We start from the raw sequence: 24,140 nt of genomic DNA, 5'->3' as shown, positions 1-24,140 counted from the left end.
AAAGCGCATAATCCCTTCTTCCAAGGATGTGCCCTGGGACTGTGCAGCTTGCCCAAGGCTACACAGGCTGTCTCTTCTACCGGGAGGCATAGTGGAGAATTGAACACCTGGCTCTACAGCCAGAGACTACAGCTCACTAGCCCATGTAGCCAGTGGTTGTATAAAGGGTTACTTTCATAAAATGGGATGTCAGCCTAGGGATGCATGTGAAAAAGAGGAATCGTGATGGATGTCTAAATGCGAGGAATCCGGGACACGGAAGGTATCGATTTTCTCTGTATGGCAAGATAAAACTGAGGGTTTTGCATGATAATTCTATCTACATGACTGGCAAAAAGGCTTCACTCTTATAAAAAGCAAACCTTGGCCGTTTCCGACTCTTGAATTCTCAAAAACTTGTCGTCTGTGTGGCTGGTGGCTGCCTCTTTTTTGCTACCCATAGAAAAGGGGTGCCTATTTATTGACCCTGGGGTGGTACAGGAAGGCTGGAGCGTTTGATGTCCAAACTGCATTGTAGAAAAACGTATCTGATCCCTTTGAGGATAAGTGTCTGTTCAAGGATCATTATCATTCAGGCAGAAGTGTGTAAGGTGGGAAACTATGCTTGAAGCTGCCAATGCTGCAGAAGGAGGTGGGTGGTAGAAACTAATAGCCAATCGGATTGCCATTTGTCCGGCTTCAGAGCTTTGGAAATGTCCCTGTTCCTTGAGGCCTTAAATAATTCTGTGAGGAACCAAGACAAAAAAGAAAATTTGTTCTTTGGCCTGTACCATGGCTTCCTGGATCATCAAGAGAAAATTGTGCTTGGTTTTAGCTATTCAAGCTGGTGCTTGGTATCAGTAGATTTTCTTCTTTTTCTCATACTGTGCTGAATCAATAAGCCACCTCATGTAATGTTTACTGGAAGCTACATTCTGGTGATCACATTTCTGCTTAATAAGGCAAGAGACAAAACTGGAATATGCAGCCCTCTTGCTCCTTCTTTTTCAGCAGACAGGAAGGCACTAATTAACCTTAATTCCTCAAACCAGAGAACTGGGCCTAGCAGCTTTGAAACAAACCAGGATGTTAAACCATGGTTTGAGCTTGAGTTAAAATCCTGGCTTGTTCTGAAGCTAGTAACCCTAATTTCTTCATTTGGATGAAACAGGAAATTATGATGTTTTAGAAGGCTGTGCCCATCTTGAAACGTGGCTGCATGCCAAAATGTTATTAAGCCAAGATGTATCTGTTCGAAAGAAGGCCAGTCAGTACTGTGGTCCGTCCGAAAATAACAGACATTTTGGGTTTTTTGCATTTATCTCTAAGAAATATGTATCTGGTTCTGTTCTATATAGTCATCATCTTCAGTGTTTTAATAATGTTTTTAACAGAGAGCCAGCTAGCTCTTCTTTGTTATTTCCATGTTTTATTTTCATTGTGGTGATGTTATTTATTTAACATACTGTAGTTTCCTTTTCTTTTTGACATAATAAACACCCCACAATACATGTCAAATCATATCAAATGATTGCCAGCAACCTGATCTCTGTTCCTGGATCTCTGGGTGGGGCTGCTTCTCAGCTCAAAGTCCACTCTGATTACAGTTTGTAGCATTTTGTAAAGGCATCTCTTCCTATTGAGGCACAGTTCACATCCAGGCTTATCAGAGCAAAAATGTTGCGCTTGTTAATGTTGTGTCTAAAAAGAAATTCATTGCGGCCTTTAAGATGGCATAAACAGCAAAGCAACCCCCCACTTCAAATCAGCGAGTGCTTTGTGGTGGATTTTGTTTTGTTCTTCCTTCGATCCACCGTTCTCTCCTTTTAAAGCCAGACCCGTTTCGTGATGTGGCCTGTTTTGCTTATCAGTCCTCCTGCCCTGTTTCCCGAGCGTCTGCTCTTCTTCCTTGTCCTTCCAGCTGGCTGCAAGATTCGAGTGCAGGGCAACGGGACCGCAGAACGGCTCTTCGAGGTCCCGGATGAAGAGCTCTGCTTGAGCTTTCTTTCCGAGGTGCTGCGGATTCAGAAAGGTAACCGTCTCTGCTCCCTCCTGCCCTGCTGAGCAGTTTAGGATGATATCTGGTGCCTGACATGGGTATTTCCCTCCCTTTTTAAAAAAACTTCTTTTTCATTTCTCCCCAGACCTTTCAAAGGCTTCTTTCTCTGATCTTACGGACCATCCGTCCTGGCACCAAGTGAAAGGCCTGTCGGGTCCAGCAGATCCCCTTTCTGCAGGTAACGTGGCCTGATCTAACGGGCATCTCTTGTCCTCTGTCATTCCTGCTTAGCAGACTTGCTGAAATTTAAACACGTCCTTCCTTGCTAGCATGCAGAGGTGCACAAAACCCCAAAAAGATGCTAACAGAGGAGCAAGGGGCTTGGAAAAAGAAGTCACCTTTTGCTTTATTTATTTACTTACTCAACCTACAGAGTTTCACCCGAGTTAGAAACCCAGTAGCAAGCCCACCCAGCTGCTGTCTTCTCTTTTCATGCCAGCATTTTCCACACATACACACACACACTCAGCTTGTTTCTCCCTCCGCTGCAGTACTCACTTTCTAATGGTTTTAAATATTTATTTCAGTACACATTGTTGTGTGATGAGGTGAAAGGAAGAGAAACAGGCCTAGTGGACAACAGATTAACTGCTAAGTTCATAGCCAGCGCAAGAGGGTTTCATAGCTGCAATTTTTATGATGTAAACAGAAGAATCCACCAAACACTTCTGACCAAGCACTCCTAAAAGCTATTTGTGTGCCAGTTGGTGGTTCTGGGAAAACCTTTGGGGAGATATAAGTAATGCAGGTATTTAAGTTGGGAAATAAATAGTACTGTATTTCCCTGAAAATAAGACAGCATCTTATACAGTGGTGCCCCGCATAACGAGCGATTCATTTAACGACCAATCCGCATAGCTATGTGTTTTTTGCGATCGCAAAAGCGATTGCATTACAATGTTTCTAATGGTAAAACATTACCGATGTTCGCATAGTGATGGTTTTTTTAACAGCTGATCGGCGGTTCCAAAATGGCCGCCCGCTGTGTTTTCGCGCCCTTTCCTCGCTTACCGGGCAGCTAAAATGGTGGCCGCATGGGGGATTTCCGCATAACGGTGAGTTTTTTGCCCATAGGAACGCATTAAACGTGTTTTAATGCGTTCCTATGGGCTTTTTTGCCCCGCATAGTGACGAATCCACAGAGCGACAATTTTTTCAGAACGGATTGTCGCTATGCGGGGCACCACTGTATTAATTTTTGCTCTAAAAACACATTAGGGCTTGTTTTCAGGGAATGTTTGATTTTTTCCATGTACAACAATCTATATTTATTCAAATACAGCCATGTCCTCTTCTTTTGGTTGTTGCACAAGGGTGGAGGGCTTATTTTTAGGGTAGGTCTTATGAGCATCCTGAAAAATTATGTTCAGGTTATTTTCAGAGCTTACTTTCAGATTAGGTCTTATTTTTGGGGAAACAGGCTATTTGCACCCATTTATGGATTTCTGGCTCTTACTGTTTGTCAGTTGGACAGCTTGATTTTAACTTTGTACTGAGATGAAGGCCACGTGAGCCCCAGTTGGGCCTCCGAGGAGAAGATGTTGCACTCCTGGAGTTCTACGTCTGACATCTAGTCTTTAGTGTGCTACTTTCAATGGCGGGAGATGAAGGCCAGCCCCGATCAGATCTTGACAGCCAGCGAGGTCTACCTGGGGAGGAATCCTCTTTCAAACATCAAGACGCCTCCTGCTCCTGGTGTCTTCATTTCCTACGTGCCTTCCTTAAGTCTCCCCTAGAGGATTTTGAAGTCATAACCCCAGATGGTTCTTTTTTTTTTAATCTCAGGGATTCTGGGATTTGAAGATAACTTCAATGCTCTGAGTTTGGAGAAGAAAAGAAACCTTCAGAACCAGCAGATGAGTGCCCGTCGGGAGCCTCCGCCCCCTCCTTTGCCACAAAACAAGCCGTAAGTTGCCTTGAGCCTGCCCTGCGGTTGCTCCAGCCGAGGGGGGGGGGCTCTCTTTGAGTCCACCTTTCCTTCCCTTCCAGAGGGCTCCGCGAGAAGGAGGGGGTCAGCAAGGATCCGCCCAAGGTTAGCAACACCATGCGCATGTTCTTCACCCCTTCCACACATACGCAGTCTGGGCAGCGAGAGGGGCTCATTAAGCACGCCATCGCCAAGAGAGAGAAGGAGTATGTCAACATCCAGAACTTCAGGTGAGTGCTCTTGTGGAAATATCAAAGGTAGAGTTGAGTTTTGGCATGGGTAGCACATCTCGGCCAACTTCCAAGGTTCTAAATGTCATGAAAATGTGACGGGAAATCTTTCTTGGGAGGTTAGGAGTAAATGAGATTCCCTTGGCAGGCAGAACCTGTACTGTTTATTTAGATCTCTCTCTCTCTCTCTCTCCCTCTCTCCCTCCCTCTCTCTCTCCCCCCCCTCCCTCCCTCTTTATGTGTGTGTGAGAATGTGTTTGTGAGTGTGTGTGCCTCAGTGAGCCGTTAGCACTCACACCCTCCCCCACACAGAGACCAGGTTCAGCTGCTTCTGCCATGGATTGGTGATGCCTCCAAGCCCTAAAATGTGATGATGTCTTATTTCCAGGAGTGAACATCACTTTCTGACTGAAATCCTGTTGCTTAGTGTCATAAATTGCAGCTAGAGTATATCAATTGAATTAGTGGGCCTTGGCAAGCTGACTCCTCTGTAGGTTCCATTTATTTGAAAATGTATATGCTACCTTTCTCCTAAAGCATCCAATTCATTCAATTCCACTGATTCAGTGGGACTGTTTTACTTACTGAACAACAGGATTTCAACCTCAGTTTGACCAGTTCCAAATATTGCCACAATTTGCAGCAAATCTGAAATGGAAGCAAAGTTTCTGGACTATAGCTGCGCCAGGAGAGTTGAGCGCTCCAGCTTGAGACTTGATGCAGCTTGTGTTCTTAATGTTAAACCCTGATTTAACATTCAGTTCAACCCTGTAAGGCCATGGGTTTCAACAGTTACGTACATTTTTCTGTTTTGTTTGCAATCCTTAGGATAAGAACAATCCTTATTACTTGCATAGCGTTTGTTCTTTTTTAAAAAGTTTTGCTATTTCGGTGTTTTGAGTGGCATGCTCTTAAGAGGCACAAATCCCACTCTCTGGGTTGAGGCGGGTTTCTTTACACATTGCAAAGAAAGAAATCGGTGTTTGCCTTTGGCTTACAAAGCCCATTCAGGGCCTCAGGTGGCCAAACATGAGTAAGCATTTGCTGCAGGTGTTTTACGGTGCCTGGGACTCGTCTTGCCTGCCTTTGTAGCCAGGCGCCTATCGGGGGACCTAACTGTCTTTGGGTGTCCCCTATTCGGGTTGCAGTCTTGTTGCCGCAGCTCAGTGCCCTTCCATACATTTGCAGGTTTTTTGTAGGGACATGGAATGTGAACGGCCAGTCTCCAGACAGTGGATTGGAACCTTGGCTTGGCTGTGACCCAGAACCCCCCGACATCTACTGCATTGGGTGAGTGAGCCCCAAAGGTTTTCAGGGACCAAGGACTTTGTGGAGCCCACTCAGGTGAAACTCTGGCAGTGATGATTAAATGGAGATCCTGTTGCCCTTTGCTGGATATTAGGCTTGATGGGGATCATTGTGCACCATCGTCAATCAAGATCTATGACAACTCTCCCAAGGGCTTTTTTGTTTTTTTAGGTATAATCTACAGTGGTGCCCTGCATAGCGAGGTTAATCCGTTCCGGATTAACCATCGCTATAAAAAAACATCGCTAAACGGGATGGAAAATGCCATTGGAACGCATTAAACTTAGTTTAATGCGTTCCAATGGCTTCTGTACTCACTGTTAAGCGAAGTTTTCCCCATCCACAGCCATTTTTGCACCCTCGGTAAACCGCCGAACAGCTGATCCGCGGGCGTCGCAATGCAAGTTTTGCCCATTGCGGCGGTTGGGATGCCTTCGCATTAGCGATCCCCAAAAAGGGATCGCTATGCGAATTCATCATTATACGGTGCGCTCGTTAAGCGAGGCACCACTGTGCTCAGGAATGTTTCCCCAGTCCCTCCTCCTGGCATTCTGGGACCACCTAACTTGCGCAAGGGGCTACACAGCGGTTGGAACTTTTAAACCCCATCAGCCGCACATGTTCTCACTGATCTAATCGGACTCCTCCCTGTGAAAGTACAGAGGGGATTTGAATCTCTGGCCCCTCTGCCAGGCATTCCAACCCACTGAGCTTTACATCTTAAGGCTGTCTGTGGTTTGCTTCAGCCAGAAAGCACTGTCCTATCCTATGGAAGGCAAGAAGGACAGGCTTGCATCCCGTGAGCACTCGGTTGCTGTCGTTTCAAGGATAGATGGAGGTCTAACTCTTTGTAATGGAGGAACGGGACAAGCTTGTTTATCCGTTGGCTGCTTCTTAGCCACAGCTAGCTAGGGAAAAATTGCCCCCAGTTTGACACCGTCCTCCTTTTTTTTGTGGCTTGTTTTCATTTTTGCTAAAACGACGTGGAGAAGAATCATCTCCTTGAAGCGCAAGTTGTTCTGGAGGGAGTTCCAAATTTGGAAGGGGAGAATTTTTTTAAAAAAAACCCCTGCAGAAACAGAAAATTGGGGGTGGGGGTGGGGGGAACCTCAGGGACATGAAATGTAACTCCTGTTCTGGAGGCTTGGGGGTGGCACTGCGGTCGGAGACCATGGACCGCACCTGATGAGCTTTGGCTTTAGGTTCCAAGAGCTGGACCTGAGCACAGAGGCTTTCTTCTACTTTGAGTCGACCAAGGAACAAGAGTGGCTGAACGCCGTGGAAAAGGCTCTGCACCCCAAGGCCAAATACAAGAAGGCAAGCTGTTGCTCCCACCCACCCAACCGCCTGCTTCCCCCCCCTCCCGAATTTGGTTTAAGTAAAACCACTGAGCACAAAATGGACGGTCACGCCGGCATCTTGTGCCTTGCTTGCAGGTGCAGCTGGTGCGCTTGGTTGGCATGATGTTGCTCATCTTTGCCCGGAAAGATCACTACGGCTACATCAAGGAAGTGATGGCGGAGACCGTGGGCACCGGCATCATGGGGAAAATGGTGAGTGTCGCCCTGACTGGCGAGGCCTCTGGGTGGCTATCTCTGCGGGCCAGACTTCCCTTTCCTGCTTGCTGGGTAACTGCCTTTTTTCCTCCTCCTCGGCAGGGTAACAAGGGGGGTGTGGCCGTGCGCTTTGTCTTTCACAATACCAGCTTCTGCGTCGTCAACTCCCACCTGGCTGCCCACGTGGAAGACTTTGAGCGCCGCAATCAAGATTACAAGGACATCTGTGCCCGGATGAGCTTCCAGCCTCCCGACCAGGGTCTGCCGCAGCTCACCATCATGAAACATGAGTATGTTCCCGGGCGTTGAAGAGAAGGGAGGGCCGGGTGTCCTGGATAAGCTTCTCTCTCCCTCTCCCTCCCTCCCTCCCTCCCTCCCTCCCTCTCTCCCTCACACACACACACACACACACACACACACACACACACACACACACACCCCGGTGCCCTCAAAGTGAGGTGGACGGCAGCCCACCGACGTTCCTGATTATTGTTCCTTTGGGACAGCAGGGATAGAAACAGAATTCGAAATGCATAGAAGGTGCCAGGTTAGGGAAGACGGGGCTCTCCTGTTGATGTCTTCGCAATCTGAAGAGACAGGCCGGATCCTGTTCCGGTGGCCTTCCGGCGCAGGTCGCTTTGCTGCTGAGGTTTTGAGTTCAGCAGCTGCCCAGCTTCAGCCACGGGGCCTTCAGTAAAACGATCTTAGCTTTGCTCGAGGTAGGCAGATCCGAAGCAACGGTGGGCAGCTGGGGAAGCTGTGTGTCCTCGCTAGTTTGTAGTGAAGGATGATGGGTCCTGGTCATTCAACAACATCTAATAGACCACAGGTTCTCTGTTTCTGTTTTAGGTGTAGGGGCAGTGATACGTAGAGTCGGATGCTGGTTCTTATAGCCTGGTCTCAAGCCTTGAACACCTTTTAAGGTTACCATCTTTCTAATTAATTAATTAATAAGCAAGCGCTATTCAAACACTATGCTTTATACCCATTTCCTGAGTCGGTAGACTAAGTAGTGCTTGCAAACAGACCAGAAGCCAGGACAGCTGAAGCTTTATATCAGGAGATTCTTTTTCCCTGACTCCCCTGCTGGTGGGTTTTTTTAAAAGCATAGTGTGCTGCTTATGTACCGCCCCATAGCACTTGCAGCACTCTCTGGGCGATTTACATGTTATGCAGGCTACACTTTGCCGCCCCCCCCCCCCCCCTCAGCAAGCTGGGTACTCATTTTAACGACCTCTGAAGGATAGAAGGCTGAGTCAACCTTGAGCCGGCTACCTGGGATTGAACCTCGGGTTGTGAGCACAGTTTTTGGCTGCAGGACAGCAGTTTAACCACTGTGCTACAAGGGTACAGTTCCTCTGATCTTTCTTTTCTCCCCCCCCCCCTTCAGTGTTGTCATCTGGTTGGGAGATTTGAACTACAGGCTGTGCCTTCCTGATGCCAACGAGGTGAAAACTCTGATCAGTAAAAATGAGCTTCAGAAACTGCTGATGTATGACCAGGTGAGCGAGGCCGTTCTTGTGTTTCTGGGGATGTTGCTGTTCCCCTTTGACCGGGATATTCCATCCGAAGCAGGTGTCACGTCGCCTTCAGAGAGCCAGTTAGCAAGGGCACACCTCTCTTGAGATGACTGGCATCCGGGATTGCTTGTTGGGGCCGCTGCTGTGTGTGCATGTTAACTATGAGTTAGCCCTTTAAACTCAACGTGCTTATGAGTATATATGCGTAGTAAGACACTGCATCAGTTATCAAACTCTTCTAGCGTAGTAAACACCTTGATTTTCCAGCCATTGGTTCAGTGTGCCTTACTTGCTTGTTTTTGTTACCATTTGCCTGCAACACTTCTCTCCTGCTTTTGTTGCTACTCCAGTGTATGTGTGTTCAGAACATTCTCTCCCCTAGCTGTTGCTAGGAAACAAGGACTAAGGATGACTGAAGCTCATGGTGAAACTCAGGCTGGATTTATGCCTTTTGGCCACATGCATAATGCCTTAGCCCAGCCAGTGTCGAACTTTTTAAATCCCTGCAGAGTGTACAAAAGGGTCCCAAGCGTCTCATCAGACCATAAACCTTTTCCTATGCACATATCAAAGCATCCATTAAATTCATGATCTAATAACTTTGCTCGTTTCTTAAGAATCCACATTTTTATCAAAATTACCACCTTATTATGAAAGACATGGATTTCAGACCAGGGATTCGTCCACTTAATAGACCAGCCTTGGTTGAAACAACACCTGTCTGTGCAGAGTTAAGTAAAGGGCTAGATAAAAATATTCTCAGCTTTGATGCAGGACACTGTTTGAAGATCTCTGCCATTTTGGTGAGGATCGAAACATGATAAGCAGTCAAAAGCTGGGCAGACATCGGAGAGTCAAAGCAAAAGCAAATTGTGCTGCTTATATACTGCCCCATAGCGCTTCAAGCATTCTCTGGGCAGTTTACAAGTTAATTATGCAGGCTACACATTGCCCCCCACCCAGCGAGCTGGGTTTCCCTTTTTGCAGACCTCGGAAGGATAGAAGGCTAAGTCAATCTTGAGCCAGCTACCTGGGATTGAACCCCAGGTCATGAGCACAGTTTTGGCTGCAGTACAGCAGCTTAACCACTGCGCCACGAGGCTCCACGGGGTCAGATGGGAAAGTCAGTCAGTTAGAGCAGTGGTCCCCAACCTTGGGCCTCCAGATGTTCTTAGACTTCAACTCCCAGAAATCCTGGCCAGCAGAGATGGTGGTGAAGGCTTCTGGGAGTTGCAGTCCAGGAACATCTGGAGGCCCAAGGTTGGGGACCACTGAGTTAGAGAAGAGGGGCTAGCTAATGTATGATAAGAAAGTAAAGGAAGGTGAACATTTTATTGTTGTTCATCGTTCCAAGGTGTCATCTCTGATGTAGTGACCATTGGTAGACCAGATCCTCTTTACATTTACATTTTCAATAAATATTTGCATGTTCTTTGACATTCAGTGTCTCTCCCCCATGTCTCTGTCTCAAAGTATAATTTCCAACTGAACCTCTTGTCGATAGTGACATTTGTGCATACCGCATTCCGTAAACTGGCCGGCTTTTAGAACAGGGCTCTTCAAAACCTGCAAGGAACATCTGGAAAGGAGTTGCAAGAGGCTCCTTGAAAGCGCACCATGCTCGAGGGTTTCTTTCAGAATTCTCCCCAAAGCTGACATTTTAGTGCTTTTCCTGCCCACCTTACCCTCCATTACCCTCTGCTGTGTCCCCATCTGAGGTTAGCTGAAACGGTTTGGATTTCCTACTTGCAGGGGCAGTCTGATGCAGGTGCTGGCTGTGGGGTGCGCACATGTGTGCACGCGCATGTGTGCTGGCCAGCCAGTCATGTGATCCACATATTAGTACTCTGCTTTTGTGTCTAGCATGGCACTGTCCGCGAGTGTGCCAGGAATGTGGAAAAATGAGTTGCTTGGACTGCAAACTCCCAGAATCCCTCAGTCACCATGGCCAGGGACTGCACTGATGGAAAATACAAGGAGTTGTCATTAAAAAGAAAAACCTTTCCAAGTTCTCTCCTGTCTTGACGGTTTCGGGGGCTCTGCTGCTGCGCTGATCGGTTGTTGATTTTGCCTCCAGCTGAATATCCAGCGTACTCAAAAAACAGCTTTTGCTGATTTTACGGAAGGAGAGATCAGGTTCATCCCCACATACAAATACGACTCAAAAACAGATCGCTGGGATTCCAGGTAAGCAGCTCCCTAACAGGTCAGCTTTGTGAATAAATAGGATTTGTGCAACATGCAGATTTTGTCACTCTTGGTTAAGAAGCTGGTATTTGTTATTTTTGAGCAGAGTAGCCAGCAAAACTAGTTCTGCCTGGAGTTTGGAAAAGCTAGTCTCCAGAAGCTGAAGTTCCCCCCCCTCCCAAAAAAAGAGAGAAAGAGAGAATTTTTTTCCCCTGGCCACCTTCTCAGGGGTAGTCAATTAATTTCTATAGGGGGGGGGGCACATGAAAAATCTGAACTGTGTTCGGGGGCCAAACAAACTTTACTTAAAAATAAAATGAAACAGTGATGTTATGATTGTTTTCATTTTAAAGTTGTTAATCTTCACAAATACTATAGAGGTTTTTTTGCGGTATGTTAAAGATAAGCAGCTGATCAACTTTAGACAAAAAGCTATAAATGGTTTTGATGTTCAAAACTGTCCGCGGGCCAGACAGGAACGGCTTGTGGGCCGTATGTGGCCCTCGGGCCGCACTTTGCCCAGGTCTGCATCAGATGAATGTCATAGTACGTCATGCTTGGAAGGCACCAGTTTGGAGAAATCTGCCTGTGGGGTGAATTGAAAAGGACGGGTCCCATGAAGGAGAACAGCCAGAGCACTGAAATGTTGTCTTGAGGGGCTAGTTAGTTTGTTGTGTGAGAGATGGTGAGGCTAGTAGCTGAAAAAAAGTTAACTTTTCCCCATTTCCTAGAATAGAATTGAGAGAAGAGGCAATGTGGCACAAGGCAGTAAGTGTTTCTCTCCTGTCTCTCATGCAGTGGGAAGTGCCGGGTGCCTGCCTGGTGTGACCGAATCCTTTGGAGGGGAGGCAGCATCAACCAGCTCTACTACGGCAGCCACATGGAGTTAAAAACAAGCGACCACAAGCCCGTCAGCAGCCTCTTCCTCATAGGGGTAACTCTCTTTCTGCCCGGGGCTGCTGTCAATTATCTTGTTCAGCTGTTTACAGTAGGGCTATAGTATGGGGGGGAGGATCAGTTCCAAGCCCCCACCCGCGTGGATGCAAAAAAGTTTGGGTATAGAAATGCTATGTCTTTGGCTCCCCCTAGTGACTGGTTCTGGCAATACACCTTGTAAATGTGCATTTCTGGGAAGGCAAGGTTGTTTAATATTTTCAGGCAGTGGATAAGTGAAACCATGGGCATCGGTCCTGTAGATACAGCAGTCTTGCTGTATTTGTAATTGATGGATATCTTACGTTTCTCCCAAAAATCAGACTCAGGGTGGCTCTCAGTAATATCAGTTAAAATCCAAAGCAAAATCAGTTATGAAAACAGAATTAACTTAAAATCCCAACTTAAACGATCATTTAAAAATTAAATTGTATTATGTGCCATCAAGTCACTTCCAACTTGATGACAAGCCTCCCAGGTTTTTCTAAAAGTAGGGTATGGAGTGGCTGACTCGTCCGTCCTTCTCGAGTGCTCTGGGACTATACAGCTTGCTCAAAGCAAGCGTCCATCGAAAGGCACGGCTGTAATGAAAATCAGGCACCCAACTGGCATCAAGCCTAGAGCTTGGCAGCTGGTCAGTTGGCAGGAGCTTTCTGAGCGAAAAGGGGTTTATTTGCCAATAGAGGGAGAGCAGAGAGGGAATCCACCTGGCCTACTTTGCTGGTCCCTCTTGGTAGGAAATGCCAGAGCCTAGGAGCACTCTTTGGTGTTAGTGGATGGCATCTTTTTGAAGCTGAGTGGACCTTCGGTATCAAGAAGGCATCCATCACAAGCAGCCACCCTTCTCTGCAGTATTTCTCATCAGAGATATCCATGCAAGGAGCAGGCAAATCTTGGCTCCATTACCCTCTGTGTGTATTCATGACATCCTTTTAAAAAAAAAACCATTTTGGCAAAAGAGACCTGTTTAGGTTGCCTGAATTCTTCCCTAGAAAGTGGGTTGCTTAGTGTGGAGCAGCTGGCTTTTGCCAAACATATCGGCAAGCCAACATTGTGCTCTTAGTTGCTGCTGGGCAGCACCTGGCAAAAGAACTGTTTGCCTCCTTCAGAGTTGCAAACGGGGAGTCCTCAAACGTCTCGGTTCTTGTTGCCAGTCTTTTTTTTTTAAGCTAAAAATTGTAACCTTTTCCCCCATAGGTGAAGGTTGTGGATGAACGGCGATATCGGAAAGTGTTTGAGGATATTGTACGGATGATGGACAGGATGGAGAATGACTTCCTCCCATCACTGGAGCTGAGCAGAAGAGAGGCAAGAGTCACAGATTCTTCTTCCACTTCTTCTGAATTGCCAGAAAGACAGCGCTTACGTCCTCTGAATCCTAGTGCTTGAAAGTCCCAGCAATTTGAATACAGCAGGACCCCCATATCTATGGGGGATTGCTGAAAACTGTGGATAATTGCAAACACTATGCATAGCATGGGAAAAGAAAAAAATCCAGAAAAAAAGCATTTTCATGGTGTACTACCAAGACCTGGCTGCCAAAGGCAACCAGAGAATATGTATTCTTGGGGAAGAAATGTGTATTCTTGGGGAAGAATACATATTTTGGATTTTTTTCCTTTCATATTTTTAATATTTTCAGACCATGGATAAGTGAAACCGCAGATCAGTATCTCATAGATACGGGAGTCTTATTGTACATCACATGTGTATTCTGTACCTCCATGCCATTGGAGCAGAGTTTAGAAAAGTTCTTCTTTGGGAGTCCAGGTCCCAGAATCCCCAGATGGTATGACTGTTCGGGAATTTGGGGAGTTGTAGTCAACAACAACTTCGTGGGTGGGGGACAAAATCTTGATCCCCCCAAACCCAACACATCTCCTTAACTGCTCAAAAGCCTTTCTCTTCATCTCCTTTTGGCCTGCAGTTCTCATTCGAGAATACGAAGTTCCGGCAGCTGCAGAAGGAGAAGTTCCAGATCACCAACAACGGACAAGTGACTTGCCATTTCTCCTTCATCCCCAAGCTCAACGACAGCCAGTATTGCAAGCCCTGGCTTCGTGCTGAACCCTGCGAGGGCTACTTAGAGCCAAGTGAGTCTCCAGGAATCTTTTGGAATCCGTCTCTCCTTCTGGTGTTCACTCTTTGTATTTGACCGGGAATCTAGTATCTTAAAAGCGTGGCTCCAAATTTCTAGAAGAACAAGGAGCCTTCCACTCATCTAAATGTCCTCTTGTGCTCCTTCTCCGCCTCCTCCAGCAACTGGCCACTCAAAGGCAGCGCTGCAGGAATCCCTGCCCACCTCCTCCTCTGAGTGGCCAGCTGCTGGAGGAGGCAGAGAAGGGGAGTCCATGACCCCTCTTCCCCAGGGCCATCTGGTGTTAAATGGCTGCTGCTTGCAATCCTAAAGAGGTTCCATTTTTTAAGGCAAGTCCTTCTTGAGACTCAGCCAGAGGCAGAGCTTGGTAAGGTTGCATTTTAAGGCTGGCATGGCTGGACCTCCTCACAAGTGATGTTGGCCTGGGGTTCTGGGAATTGCAGTCCACGAAGTAGACTTCGCATTGGGTAGTGTGTATTCTGTTTCTTAGCATGGGTTCTGAATGGCTCCTGCTTTGGAGATACTGGGGTGAAGGAGGCAGAGGGGGCACCTGTCCAGTTCTTGAAACGATTCAGTAATGCCGTTCTTCATAAAAGGAAGTGTTCCCGAGAGATTTGGGGAGGGGCTTCTCCTTAGAGCCCATCTTGTCTGTTTCAAAGTCTCCGTGCTCTCCTCCCGTTCCAGACGAGACGATCGACATCTCCCTCGACGTGTACGTCAGCAAGGACTCGGTGACGCTGCTCAATTCTGGGGAGGACAAGATTGAAGACATCCTCGTTCTTCACCTGGACCGTGGCAAGGATTACTTCCTCACCATCACGGGCAGCTACCTGCCCAGCTGCTTCGGGACCTCCTTGGAGGCCCTGTGCCGGATGAGGCGGCCCATCCGTGAAGTCCCCGTCACACGGCTGATCGATCTGGTAGGAAGCGGAAGGGGTTCCCTGGGGTTGGTGGTGCGGTACCTGAACTCACCCCAGGTTTAACCCGCCGGTGTAGGGAGCAGCTGCCTTTTCCTCTCGGCCCGTTCTGCAAGGCCCTTTTCCTCCAAATCAGCGTCTGCAATTCTGCACTTACCTGATTCCAGACCCTTGTCTGGCGGCTGGCGGTTCCCCTCCATTGAGTTATCCAGTATTCAGTTCCCTTCTGCCCTTTCAGCAACCATTTCGCCTGAAGTGACCACTAAACTCTGTATGTGCCTAGAGGCATCTGTTCCTCCCTCTGACGGCTTCCTTCCCAGCGCATGAGGTGTTTCTTTTAGCTCCTCGGCTAGTGACACACCTTCAATATTTCTTTTTCCCTCTCTTTCTCTTCTGCTTCTGCCTTCCCACTCTGGTCTCAGGGCGAGGACAGCTTCCTAGAAAAGGTAACAGGCCATGCCATGTTTTCTGTCATGGTTCGCGGAAGAGTTTTCTGCCAGGTAGTTGGCAGCCCAGTTTAACAGCAAGCAGGTGCTGCGGAAGTCTGTTTCCTCTTTGTTTCTCTGCCCCCCATGTTCAGCGGTATTTCTTTGCACAGGATGAGTCCTTAGACAGCACTGACGACGGGAGTGTCGGAGACGTTTTTGAGCTGTAGCTCCCCATAGCTCTAGCCAGCCTAGCAATGGTGGGGCATGATGGGAACTGCAGTCCACCAGCACGTGGAGGGCTGCACCTTCTCCATCCTTGATGGCAATAATAATTCTCTTCCTTCCTCTTTCCCTTCTGTCCTCTTCTTTGTTTTCACTCATTATTTGAATACTCTTGCTTGAGATAGAGCTGATCGCTCCAAATAACAGTGAGGAAAAAGAGAAGGACAGTTTTTGTTCAAGGGTACTGATATTCCTTAATTCCATTTTGTATGTTTAAGTGCAAATAGAGATGGGCACAAAGTGTTTTGTGCTTCTTTGTCATAAGTCGACTGCGTGGCAGCTGTGCTGCCGTGCATTCTCTGCCCCCCCTCGCCAACACTTCCACTCTCCAGCCAGCCTGTGTTACTCCTTCTCCCCTGCTCCCTGTCATGCGATCTTCTAGTCCAGGCAGGAGCCTGGACTTCCCTTCTCTCCCGCCTCCAGCAACTGGCCACTCGAAGGCAGCGCTGCAAGAATCCCTGCCCACCTCCTCGTCTGAGTGGCCAGCTGCTGGAGGAGGCAGAGAAGGGGAGTCCAGGCTCCTGCCCAGATTGGAAGATCATGTGATGGGGAGGGGAAGGAGCAACTCCTGCTGGCTGGTGAGTGGAGGTCTCGGCGAGGGATGGGGACAGGGAACACAAAGCTACCACACAGCCAACTTGTGTCGAAGGGGCATGAAAGTGCCCATCTCACATTATAGAAATCCTTAGCGGCCCATGCCAGGCTCAAAAGGCAGTAAAGAAATGACTTTTATGTATAAAAGACCAACCCTGCTTTCTGCTGGCTCCATGGCCTGCTACTGATCCAGGCTCAGTTTTGCATCACTGCCTCCGTGGTAGCCTGTTAAAGATGGACCCCCACATCCAAAGTGGCTTCTTTCCTAAACTAACGAAGAGAAGGAATGAATATATCCCTGGGGAAGAGAAGATTGTAGGTGGGCGAGGGAATGGAACAGGGACACCAGATGAATATTAATGCAGAAGTGAGTAATATGTTGCCTTAGAGATAATAATGGACTGCAACTCCCATCACCCTCACCTTGCAGAGGGATGATGGGAGAGGCAGTGCAACCACACATTCCCCATTCCTGTAATAGAGGGTGAAGGTGCACGGGGAGGTTCTGATCTTTTCTAAGGCCCCTGTTGGCTCTCTGAGGGAAGAGTGGACATGAACACAGCTAGCTGACCGTCTACTGAGTGAGACCCATGGGCTCCAAGGCCAACCTCCTTTGTCTTTGGGCGGCAGGAGAAGTCCCTCTTGGACATGGTGCCCCAGGACAGCGAAGACTCCGGGGAGCGACCTTTACACGTCCCTAAGGAGATCTGGCTCTTGGTGGACCACCTCTTCAAGAATGCTTGCCATCAGGTGAGTGGGGAGGGGGAGGGGAAGCCGGGGCCGCTCCAAACAGAGGACAAGCAGTGCCCGAAGCGAGACGGGTTCGGCAGGAAGAGCACCTTCTTTGGGGACTTGTGCGTTCTCAGGAGCCGCTCCCAACTTCACCGTTTTTCTTAGCTGGCTCGCTTTTGCCAATTGCTCTTGGCCTTAAAGAGAAGATGCACAGAGGGCTTGCATGGGCACCTCCTTAGAAGACCTACAGAGATATCCAGCCACATCTTAAGGAAAAAGGCACATTTAAAACCACATCCATCCCTGGGACTAGATCTGCCCGTTTCTGTTCCCAATCTGATCAGAGGAAGGGCTTGCATCTCCCAAAGTTCAAGATAACCATGACGTAAGGATCATCATAGGAGGAGGGAGGAGCGGATGGCTTGTGATGCAGGGCCATCTCTGCAGTGCCCTACATTTTCTTGTAGAGAATTGGGTGGGCGTGAATCCTCCATCCTTGCAGGCCCTTTTGGTTAAGAGCCGCCCTGGGCCAGCCCTTACATAGGCAGTAGGGCAGGCAGGGTGGGGTGGCGTGTGGAAATTAAACTCCAGCATGCTGAGTTTCTCCAGTCTTGACCACAAAGCCCATTTCATCCGAGGGCCACATGAGCTTTCTCCAGTCCCTGGAGATCAATTTAGGGACATTCTTTTGCATGTGTGCCTAATCTATGCATTTTTGTGTGGTTCTAAAGTGTCCAGAGCTTACTGCACACACCCTTTCACCAAGGTATGTTTGCAAGCAGCTGCAATTTGTTGCATCTTTCTTTGCACTTTTTCAGATACCATGTTTCCTTAAAAATAAGACATAACCTGAAAATAAGCCCTAGTATGATTTTTCAGGATGCTTGTAATATAAGCCCTACTTCAAAAATAAGCCCTAGTTAACTGAAATCCCACCCTCCGCCATTGTGCAGCAACCAGAAGATGATATGACTGTAAAATACAACGCCTGATGCATTTTCTGGAACAAAAATTAATATAAGACCCTGTCTTATTTTCGGGGAAACACGGTATCTGCGTGTGGTCTAACACATTTTTCTCTCTTTCAGGGAATGCATTGCAAGCTAAGGAACAGACGGATTTTTGATTGCAAATCAATGGTATCTGGTATTTGATGAAAAAAATAGATTTATCCCATTTGCAACTCCCAGATACCATTGATTTGCAATCAAAAACCCGTCTGTTCCTTAGCTTGCAGTGCATTCCATTAAGAGAGAAAAATGTGTTTGACCACATGCCGATATCTGAATTTCTCACTTTGTATATTATGCACGTGTTTATGAGCATACACTGTACTCTGTATGTGCCCCACTCCGGATGCTGACTGTGCTGGGGCAGAGATTACTTTCTCTGCCTGTGGGAAGGAGCCGCCCAGGAAGGAGTTAATTCCTTCCTCTGCCCAGTCCGAGCAGCAGGCATGAACTTGAAAAGGCTTAACCATCCTCCTCCACAATCTCTTCCCATTTTTTCTTTTCCTACCTTTGCCCAGAACAAGCTTCTTATGTTTCCTTGCGCATCTCCTTTGTAGGAAGACCTCTTCCAGACGCCTGGCATGCAGGAGGAGCTGCAGGAAATCATTGAGTGTCTCGACACCAGCATTCCTGAGACGATCCGTATCCTTTGAGTGAAACGAAAACCAGCCTCCCTTGTCTTTTTCCCTGGTGGCCAAGGCTCCGTGGCCACTCTGTCCTTTAGGCTTTGGAGCAGGTTACAGGATGAACCTCCCGTATTGTAAAATGCGAACAGCTAAGCTCAGAGATGTGTGTGGACAGTTTGCCTTCGTTTAAAAGAGGGAACTCTTGCAGTTTGGCTGCCTTTATTGTCAGGGGGTCCTCTGGAGAGATGCCAGAGCAGGGAGCAGAAATTGACAATATGTCTCTGCCTGCCCTTGCAGGCTTTCCAAAATAACTAAGGCTAAGGTGGGGCTCCTTCGGCCACCCCAGATGCCATTGGACTGCCCCTTGTGTTGGTCCCAACCAATTCTGAGGGAATAGACAGTTACTTCCCCAGCCCTCACCTAAGGCACTTTCCTGTAAATTCCATCTCACTAGGAACCAGACTGAAAATCTTTCATCAGTTGGAAGGTCAAGTGAATGAGCTGGTAGCTCCTTGGGAAGCTAGCTTATTTGTTTTCCTACTGATTGAGCCTAGCAATAAGAGCGGACAGAGCCGGTGGGGTGGGGGGCGGGTGAAACACACAGACTGCCTCTTGGGCTCTCTTGTCCTGCTTCCAGCTTCCCGAGTGCGTGAAGCGCCCAGTTTCCTCTGCTCAGAAGGCACCGGCGAGCGAAGGGTGGAGCCTTTGAAATGCGCCGGAAGGGTTTTAAAAAGAGCTTCCTGCGTGAAACCAGCCTGGGGGAAGAAGCATAGGGGCAGCTTGGCAGCAAACTGACCCTCCTTAACCAGGGCCCCTTAGCTGGCAGCAACCACTCTGTGGCCGAAGCTCTGCTCATCTTCTTGGAGGCTCTGCCTGAACCGGTCATCTGCTATGAGCTGTATCAGCGTTGCCTTGATTGCTCACACGACAGTCGCCTCTGCCGACAGGTAAGCCCCAGAACAGAAAACACACACACACCCCTGGATCAGCCTGGGTCGCTCGCCTGCTTCCAGAAATGGGTAGGGGGAAAGGTGCATTTCCAGGTGGAAAGGCTGGCTCTCCTAAGAGCAGCCCTGATGACAGCAAAGGCTCTCTCCAGTGATGACTTTGTAGCAAGGCGTGGAGCTCTGTATGGGTCACAGCATATAGGGAGGGCAACGTAAATCTCTGCCACTTTCTGCTAGGACGCACCAACCTCACTGGAGGCAAAATGCATTGAAAATTAAAACCCAGAAATGACTGGGAATTAGTTCCAGGTTCTTAAAAAAAAAAAAAAGACAACACATTTTTCTGGCTTTTTGCAAAAAACAAGCTGCAAAGCAGAGTGACCCTATTTTACAGAAGCATTGTATTTCCTTAGCACAGTTGCCCTTATTTTAGTTTTCAGGGTGTCCTGCCTCCCAGGAAGGTGTGGGCTTGCTGCCCATTAGGCTCTGCAGTGGGGACCCCCCGCAAAGATGTACCCCTCCTAGGCAGTCTTGTGTCTCTCCTAAGGAGCCCTGGGGCAGTTTCCTTTTGTTTAAAACAAAAAACATGAAAACCAGAACACTGGTTGGGGCCGGCTGCATCTCCTGAAACTTTGCTTGGGCACTACTTGGCAAATTGTGGAAGTGGAAATTCAAGGAACCAAAAAGTCTTATGCCTGGCAGATGCCATGGCCTGCCAGAAAGACAAACAGGTGGGACCTAGATCACGGCAAGCCTGGACTCTCTCCAGATGCAGAGAGGGTAAAAGCAAAGTCTGCTGCCTATATACCTTCCCCTAGCACTTATAGCACTCTCTGGGCCGTTTATAATTTAATTATGGGGGCTACACATTGCTGCCATGCCAGCGAGCTGGGTACTTTAAGCAAGGGGCTAAATCCAGTAAGTAGCTAGATCCAGATTGAAAACAGATCGCAAGGAGCATGTGTATTAACAGGAGGACAGGGTATCTATTGAGATGCGCAAAAGGGTCACCGAGAAAGGTGTCAGAATTCTTTGTCAGGCTAAATGCTATTTTAGGAGCCACAAGAAAAGCATGATTGAAAGGAATTTAGAGGGGAAAAGACCCTCTAATATTAAATAGCAATGGATTTAAAATGGAATGGGAGAGGGTTAGGCAGCTCAATTAGATTAGCCCCTCGCTTAATGTGATAAGATCAGAGGTTTCATCAAAGACTACCTAATTAAAACCAAGAAGGTGAATTCTGAAAACACGAGAGTTACCTTTTCAAAACAAGATCAAAGCCCAGAGTTACTCAGTTCTCGGTGTGCAGATGGCACAGGGCCGCAGAGAAGTGTCCTAAAGCGGGGAGGGAGAGGCAGGGAGGGGAAGGGTGCCAGGAGCGCTTTGCGCAGTGAGTTGCTGTTGGGATTCCCCCCCCCCCCCCAATTTGCCTTATTCCTGCTGTGTTCAACTGCTCTCTGCTTCCCCTGCCATCCAGGAGGGCTGAGTGTGTACGGAGAAGAACATGAAGGATAACCGTCCTGGTTCCAGACCACAGGTCTGGTCCAGCATCCTATTTCCCCAGTTACTAACCAGCTATCCCTAAGGGAAAGCCCAGGAGTGGAAAAAGTCCTCTCTCCCTGTTGGGTTGCCCAGGAACTACTGTTTGGAGACAGACGTCCTCCAGTCCTGGAGCTAACATGATAGCCCATCATGATTAATATCCTTGTTCCCCGGTCCTCCTTTGAAGAAGACCTCCTAAACGTTCTGTTGTTTTGTTGTTTTTTAAACGTTTCTCTTAATTTTCAAACCATAGAAAACAACAACAAATTGTACAGAGCACTACTAAAAGTGAACTTTGAAATAAACAAAACCACAGCTATTAAACCTGTAACTCCCCTTCCCCCCGCCCCGGGGACTAGTTTGCATTTTTATTTTTCATTATATTTCATACTGCCCCATTTCTCTCCAAAATGCATGGATTCTTCTCCAGGTGTATACCCTTTTCCTTTCTGAAAGGCGCATATCAAAAATGAAATTCCACATTTTTTTTAAAATCATTACATGTCAATGTTCCTTTTCTAATCTTGGTTTCACAGGTTAATTCCACAATTCTTTATCCCATTCCTCCATCTTCAGTTGACAATTGATTTTCCAGTTCTTTGCAAATAACAGCCTTGCCCCAGTGACTGTAATAGCAATTAACTCCTTTTCCCCCCTCTTTAGTTGGTTATTGCTATTGTTCTGTTGTTTCACATGTAGGGGTAACAATGACCTCTCTTACCTGTTTCATGTTGACCTCAGCAGGTGGCAGCTTCCCAGGCAGAGCTGGCTTACCAACCTGGTTATTACTTGGGGGGGGGGTTGTGAAAAGCTAGAACTTACGTGCATGCAAAGTCATAGCTCTACAAGTGAGCAGTGCCTCCTTTCCCTCTGCAAAGTTTCATGGGGGTCAGTGGTGAAGCCCCTGTTTTGTAAGCTGAAGGTCCCGGGTTCAGTTCTCCACATCCCCAGGAAGGACTACAAAAACCTCCAGAAATTTGGAAGGCTTGCTCCCATTGGAAAGCACTCCACTAGACAGGTTAACAGGTGTAACACCACATAAGACAGCTTCTCACATTCATACATAGAGGCTCTGTCATGATCCCTCCCCGCTCCCTGCAGGTGATTTGCCAATTGCCACGGTCCCATCGGAACGTCTTCCGCTACGTGATGGCCTTCCTGCGCGAACTGCTGAAATACTCCGAGAGCAACAACGTCAGTGCCAACATGCTAGGTAAGCGCTAGCCCGGCGGACCGGCAGCAACCCCCCCCCCCCGCTCTCCCTATTTCAACCCCTCTTTCCCTATTGCCCCCGTCTCCTGCGTCTCTCACGTGCCAACGATGTCTGCTCCCCTGCAGCCACCCTCTTCGCCAGCCTTCTCTTGCGGCCGCCGCCAAACGTTCAGGCAAAGCAAACCCCGCAGGATCGCCAGCATGCTATCGGCTTCCTCCTGGGCTTCCTGCTGGGAGCAGAGGACTACTAAGAGGCCAGGACTTGGGCTCTGTGCAAGCCCTGCACGGTGGAGGAGGAGGACGGTTGAGAGAAGACGACGGGGCGGACCGACCGGGTATCTGTTCTCTGGCACGTTCACTGCAGAGAGGAGGTGGTCTCTTCCCATTTTCCCACCACTCTTTCCTGAGCTTCCTCTGTGCCCGTTTTCTCCCTTGGTGCAACTGGCTCCTCACCTGCTCTACTCCCGAGTCGCTCCAAAGCCGCAGGGTGGGGCAGGCAGTTTGCTGGACATCACCGGGGGACTTGCTGGCCGTTCCCCCACCGTCCAGCTGCCGTGGCGATGTCCTCCCTCCGGTGTGCCTCCGCTGAGCATTCGTTCGAGCCACCTGGGAGAGAGAGGAAGCTGCCGGGCCTTTCTTGGACTTTTGATCCTTGGTTCCCCGTTGAGAAGGGGGAGGCCCTCTTATCCCCCCCCCTTAGCCCCCTCTCGGTGCGGCCAAGGCGAAGGTGCGGCTCTTCTCGTCTTTCTCTTCTGTGGGGCCTCAGTTCTTCAGGAAACACTAAGCACTGTCTAAAGAGGGTGGAGGAAACGGAGAAAGGGGGGCAGCTGAGGAGGAAGAGGAGCCATAATCTGGGAGCGGAGCCCCAGACAGCCCTGTGGGGGGCTGCCCCAACACCGCCACCCCTCCCTGTTCTGCAAGTTTTGTCTTTCTGGTGGTCTGTTCTGGATTCCTGTACTCTTTGCTCTCCCTTCCTTTCCCCCCTTTCCTCTCCCTCTCTCTCTCTCTCTCTGTTCCCCCTTCTCTTCCTCCTTCCCTCTTTCTGTTTTTTTTTTTTAACAGTATAATTTATTGGGAGACACTGTTGTTTCAAAATAAATATCCATTGTGCAAAGACAGCCCAGGTGTTGGGGTGGGGTGCATCGCCTCCTGTTCGGTGGGTGCCCATCTGAGCACAAGCCTTCATGGAGGGCCACACGCAGCACATCTGTGAGTGGTTTGCTGCACAGATAAAGGAGGCAGGCTGGCTTCTTGAACCAGTTTCATTCGTTCGTTTCGTTTAGTCGTGTCGGACCAGAGCACGCCAGGCCCTCCTATCTTCCGCTGCCTCCCGGAGTTGGGTCAGATTCATGTTGGTTGCTTCAGTGACACTGTCCAACCATCTCATCCTCGGCAACAGGTCCTGCAGATGGAGCCAGAGAGCTTTGTTGCTTTCTTGAAGGAAAAAAAAAACCAAGCGTGCCTCCTTACCTTTGATGATAGTTGCATGGCTGAGGGACGAAAAGGCCGGGAAACTTGGTCTCTGCGCATGTTCTCGGCTACATCTCCCTGCAGGAGATTTCTCAGTACTCTTTGCTGGGGAGCGGAGTTCCAGAAGTCGCTTTAATTCATAACATCTTTCTGGGATTCCTGAAAGAACTGGTCGGCCCCTGTAGGGAAACAAGACACTCAGTTAGAAGGAGGCCGGCTGGCTCTGGAGGTTTGAGAGGGACCAATTTTCTGAGCCCCACTTCCACAACTTGAAAGGGCAGACGGACAGAGATCCACTTCCGCTGTTGTAAAACCCCTTTTTTTGGAGCCAACAAGGTCTGGTGCATCTCATGAAAAGTAAAATTGCCACAACTAAGGCCTTCCAGGAGTGGAAATATTAATTGAAAACACAATGGGCTCGGGGTGTACTTGTGTGTGTGTCATAAAATAACCGTTTGGAGCCACCCATGAAGTAATTCCTGGGCTGCAGGATCCTCACCACTGGATTAAACAGCGCCTTTAATCCAGGCCAGCATGGCTGTGGGGAATATTAAGGTACAGTAAATACTCTTCTTTTGGGGT

General features: G+C 48.4%; 1 protein-coding gene across 2 annotated transcripts in view; it reads left to right on the top strand.

Annotated features, from left to right (window-relative positions):
• OCRL (OCRL inositol polyphosphate-5-phosphatase) overlaps positions 1-23,206 on the top strand; it is a 29,515-nt gene extending 6,309 nt beyond the window's left edge. The window contains exons 5-24 of one of the 2 annotated variants that reach the window (XM_078380746.1): positions 1,901-2,011; positions 2,124-2,216; positions 3,824-3,944; positions 4,028-4,195; positions 5,384-5,485; positions 6,706-6,820; positions 6,940-7,056; positions 7,162-7,349; positions 8,450-8,561; positions 10,657-10,766; positions 11,565-11,700; positions 12,897-13,007; positions 13,627-13,792; positions 14,482-14,717; positions 15,137-15,160; positions 16,649-16,768; positions 18,318-18,402; positions 19,206-19,333; positions 21,978-22,089; positions 22,215-23,206. In XM_078380746.1, coding sequence (XP_078236872.1) covers positions 1,901-2,011; positions 2,124-2,216; positions 3,824-3,944; positions 4,028-4,195; positions 5,384-5,485; positions 6,706-6,820; positions 6,940-7,056; positions 7,162-7,349; positions 8,450-8,561; positions 10,657-10,766; positions 11,565-11,700; positions 12,897-13,007; positions 13,627-13,792; positions 14,482-14,717; positions 15,137-15,160; positions 16,649-16,768; positions 18,318-18,402; positions 19,206-19,333; positions 21,978-22,089; positions 22,215-22,339 — 2,480 coding nt within the window. In that variant the 3' untranslated portion in view covers positions 22,340-23,206. The remainder of the gene's footprint in view (positions 1-1,900; positions 2,012-2,123; positions 2,217-3,823; positions 3,945-4,027; positions 4,196-5,383; positions 5,486-6,705; positions 6,821-6,939; positions 7,057-7,161; positions 7,350-8,449; positions 8,562-10,656; positions 10,767-11,564; positions 11,701-12,896; positions 13,008-13,626; positions 13,793-14,481; positions 14,718-15,136; positions 15,161-16,648; positions 16,769-18,317; positions 18,403-19,205; positions 19,334-21,977; positions 22,090-22,214) is intronic. The other variant, XM_072981522.2, reaches the window with a different exon arrangement.
• The last annotated feature ends 934 nt before the right edge of the window (positions 23,207-24,140 follow it).

The sequence above is a fragment of the Pogona vitticeps genome, chromosome 11, assembly GCF_051106095.1.
Source record: "Pogona vitticeps strain Pit_001003342236 chromosome 11, PviZW2.1, whole genome shotgun sequence".
Classification (NCBI taxonomy): Eukaryota; Metazoa; Chordata; class Lepidosauria; order Squamata; family Agamidae; genus Pogona; species Pogona vitticeps.
The sequence above is the reverse complement of the archived record's forward strand: the minus strand, read 5'-3'. Positions and strand labels throughout refer to the sequence as shown.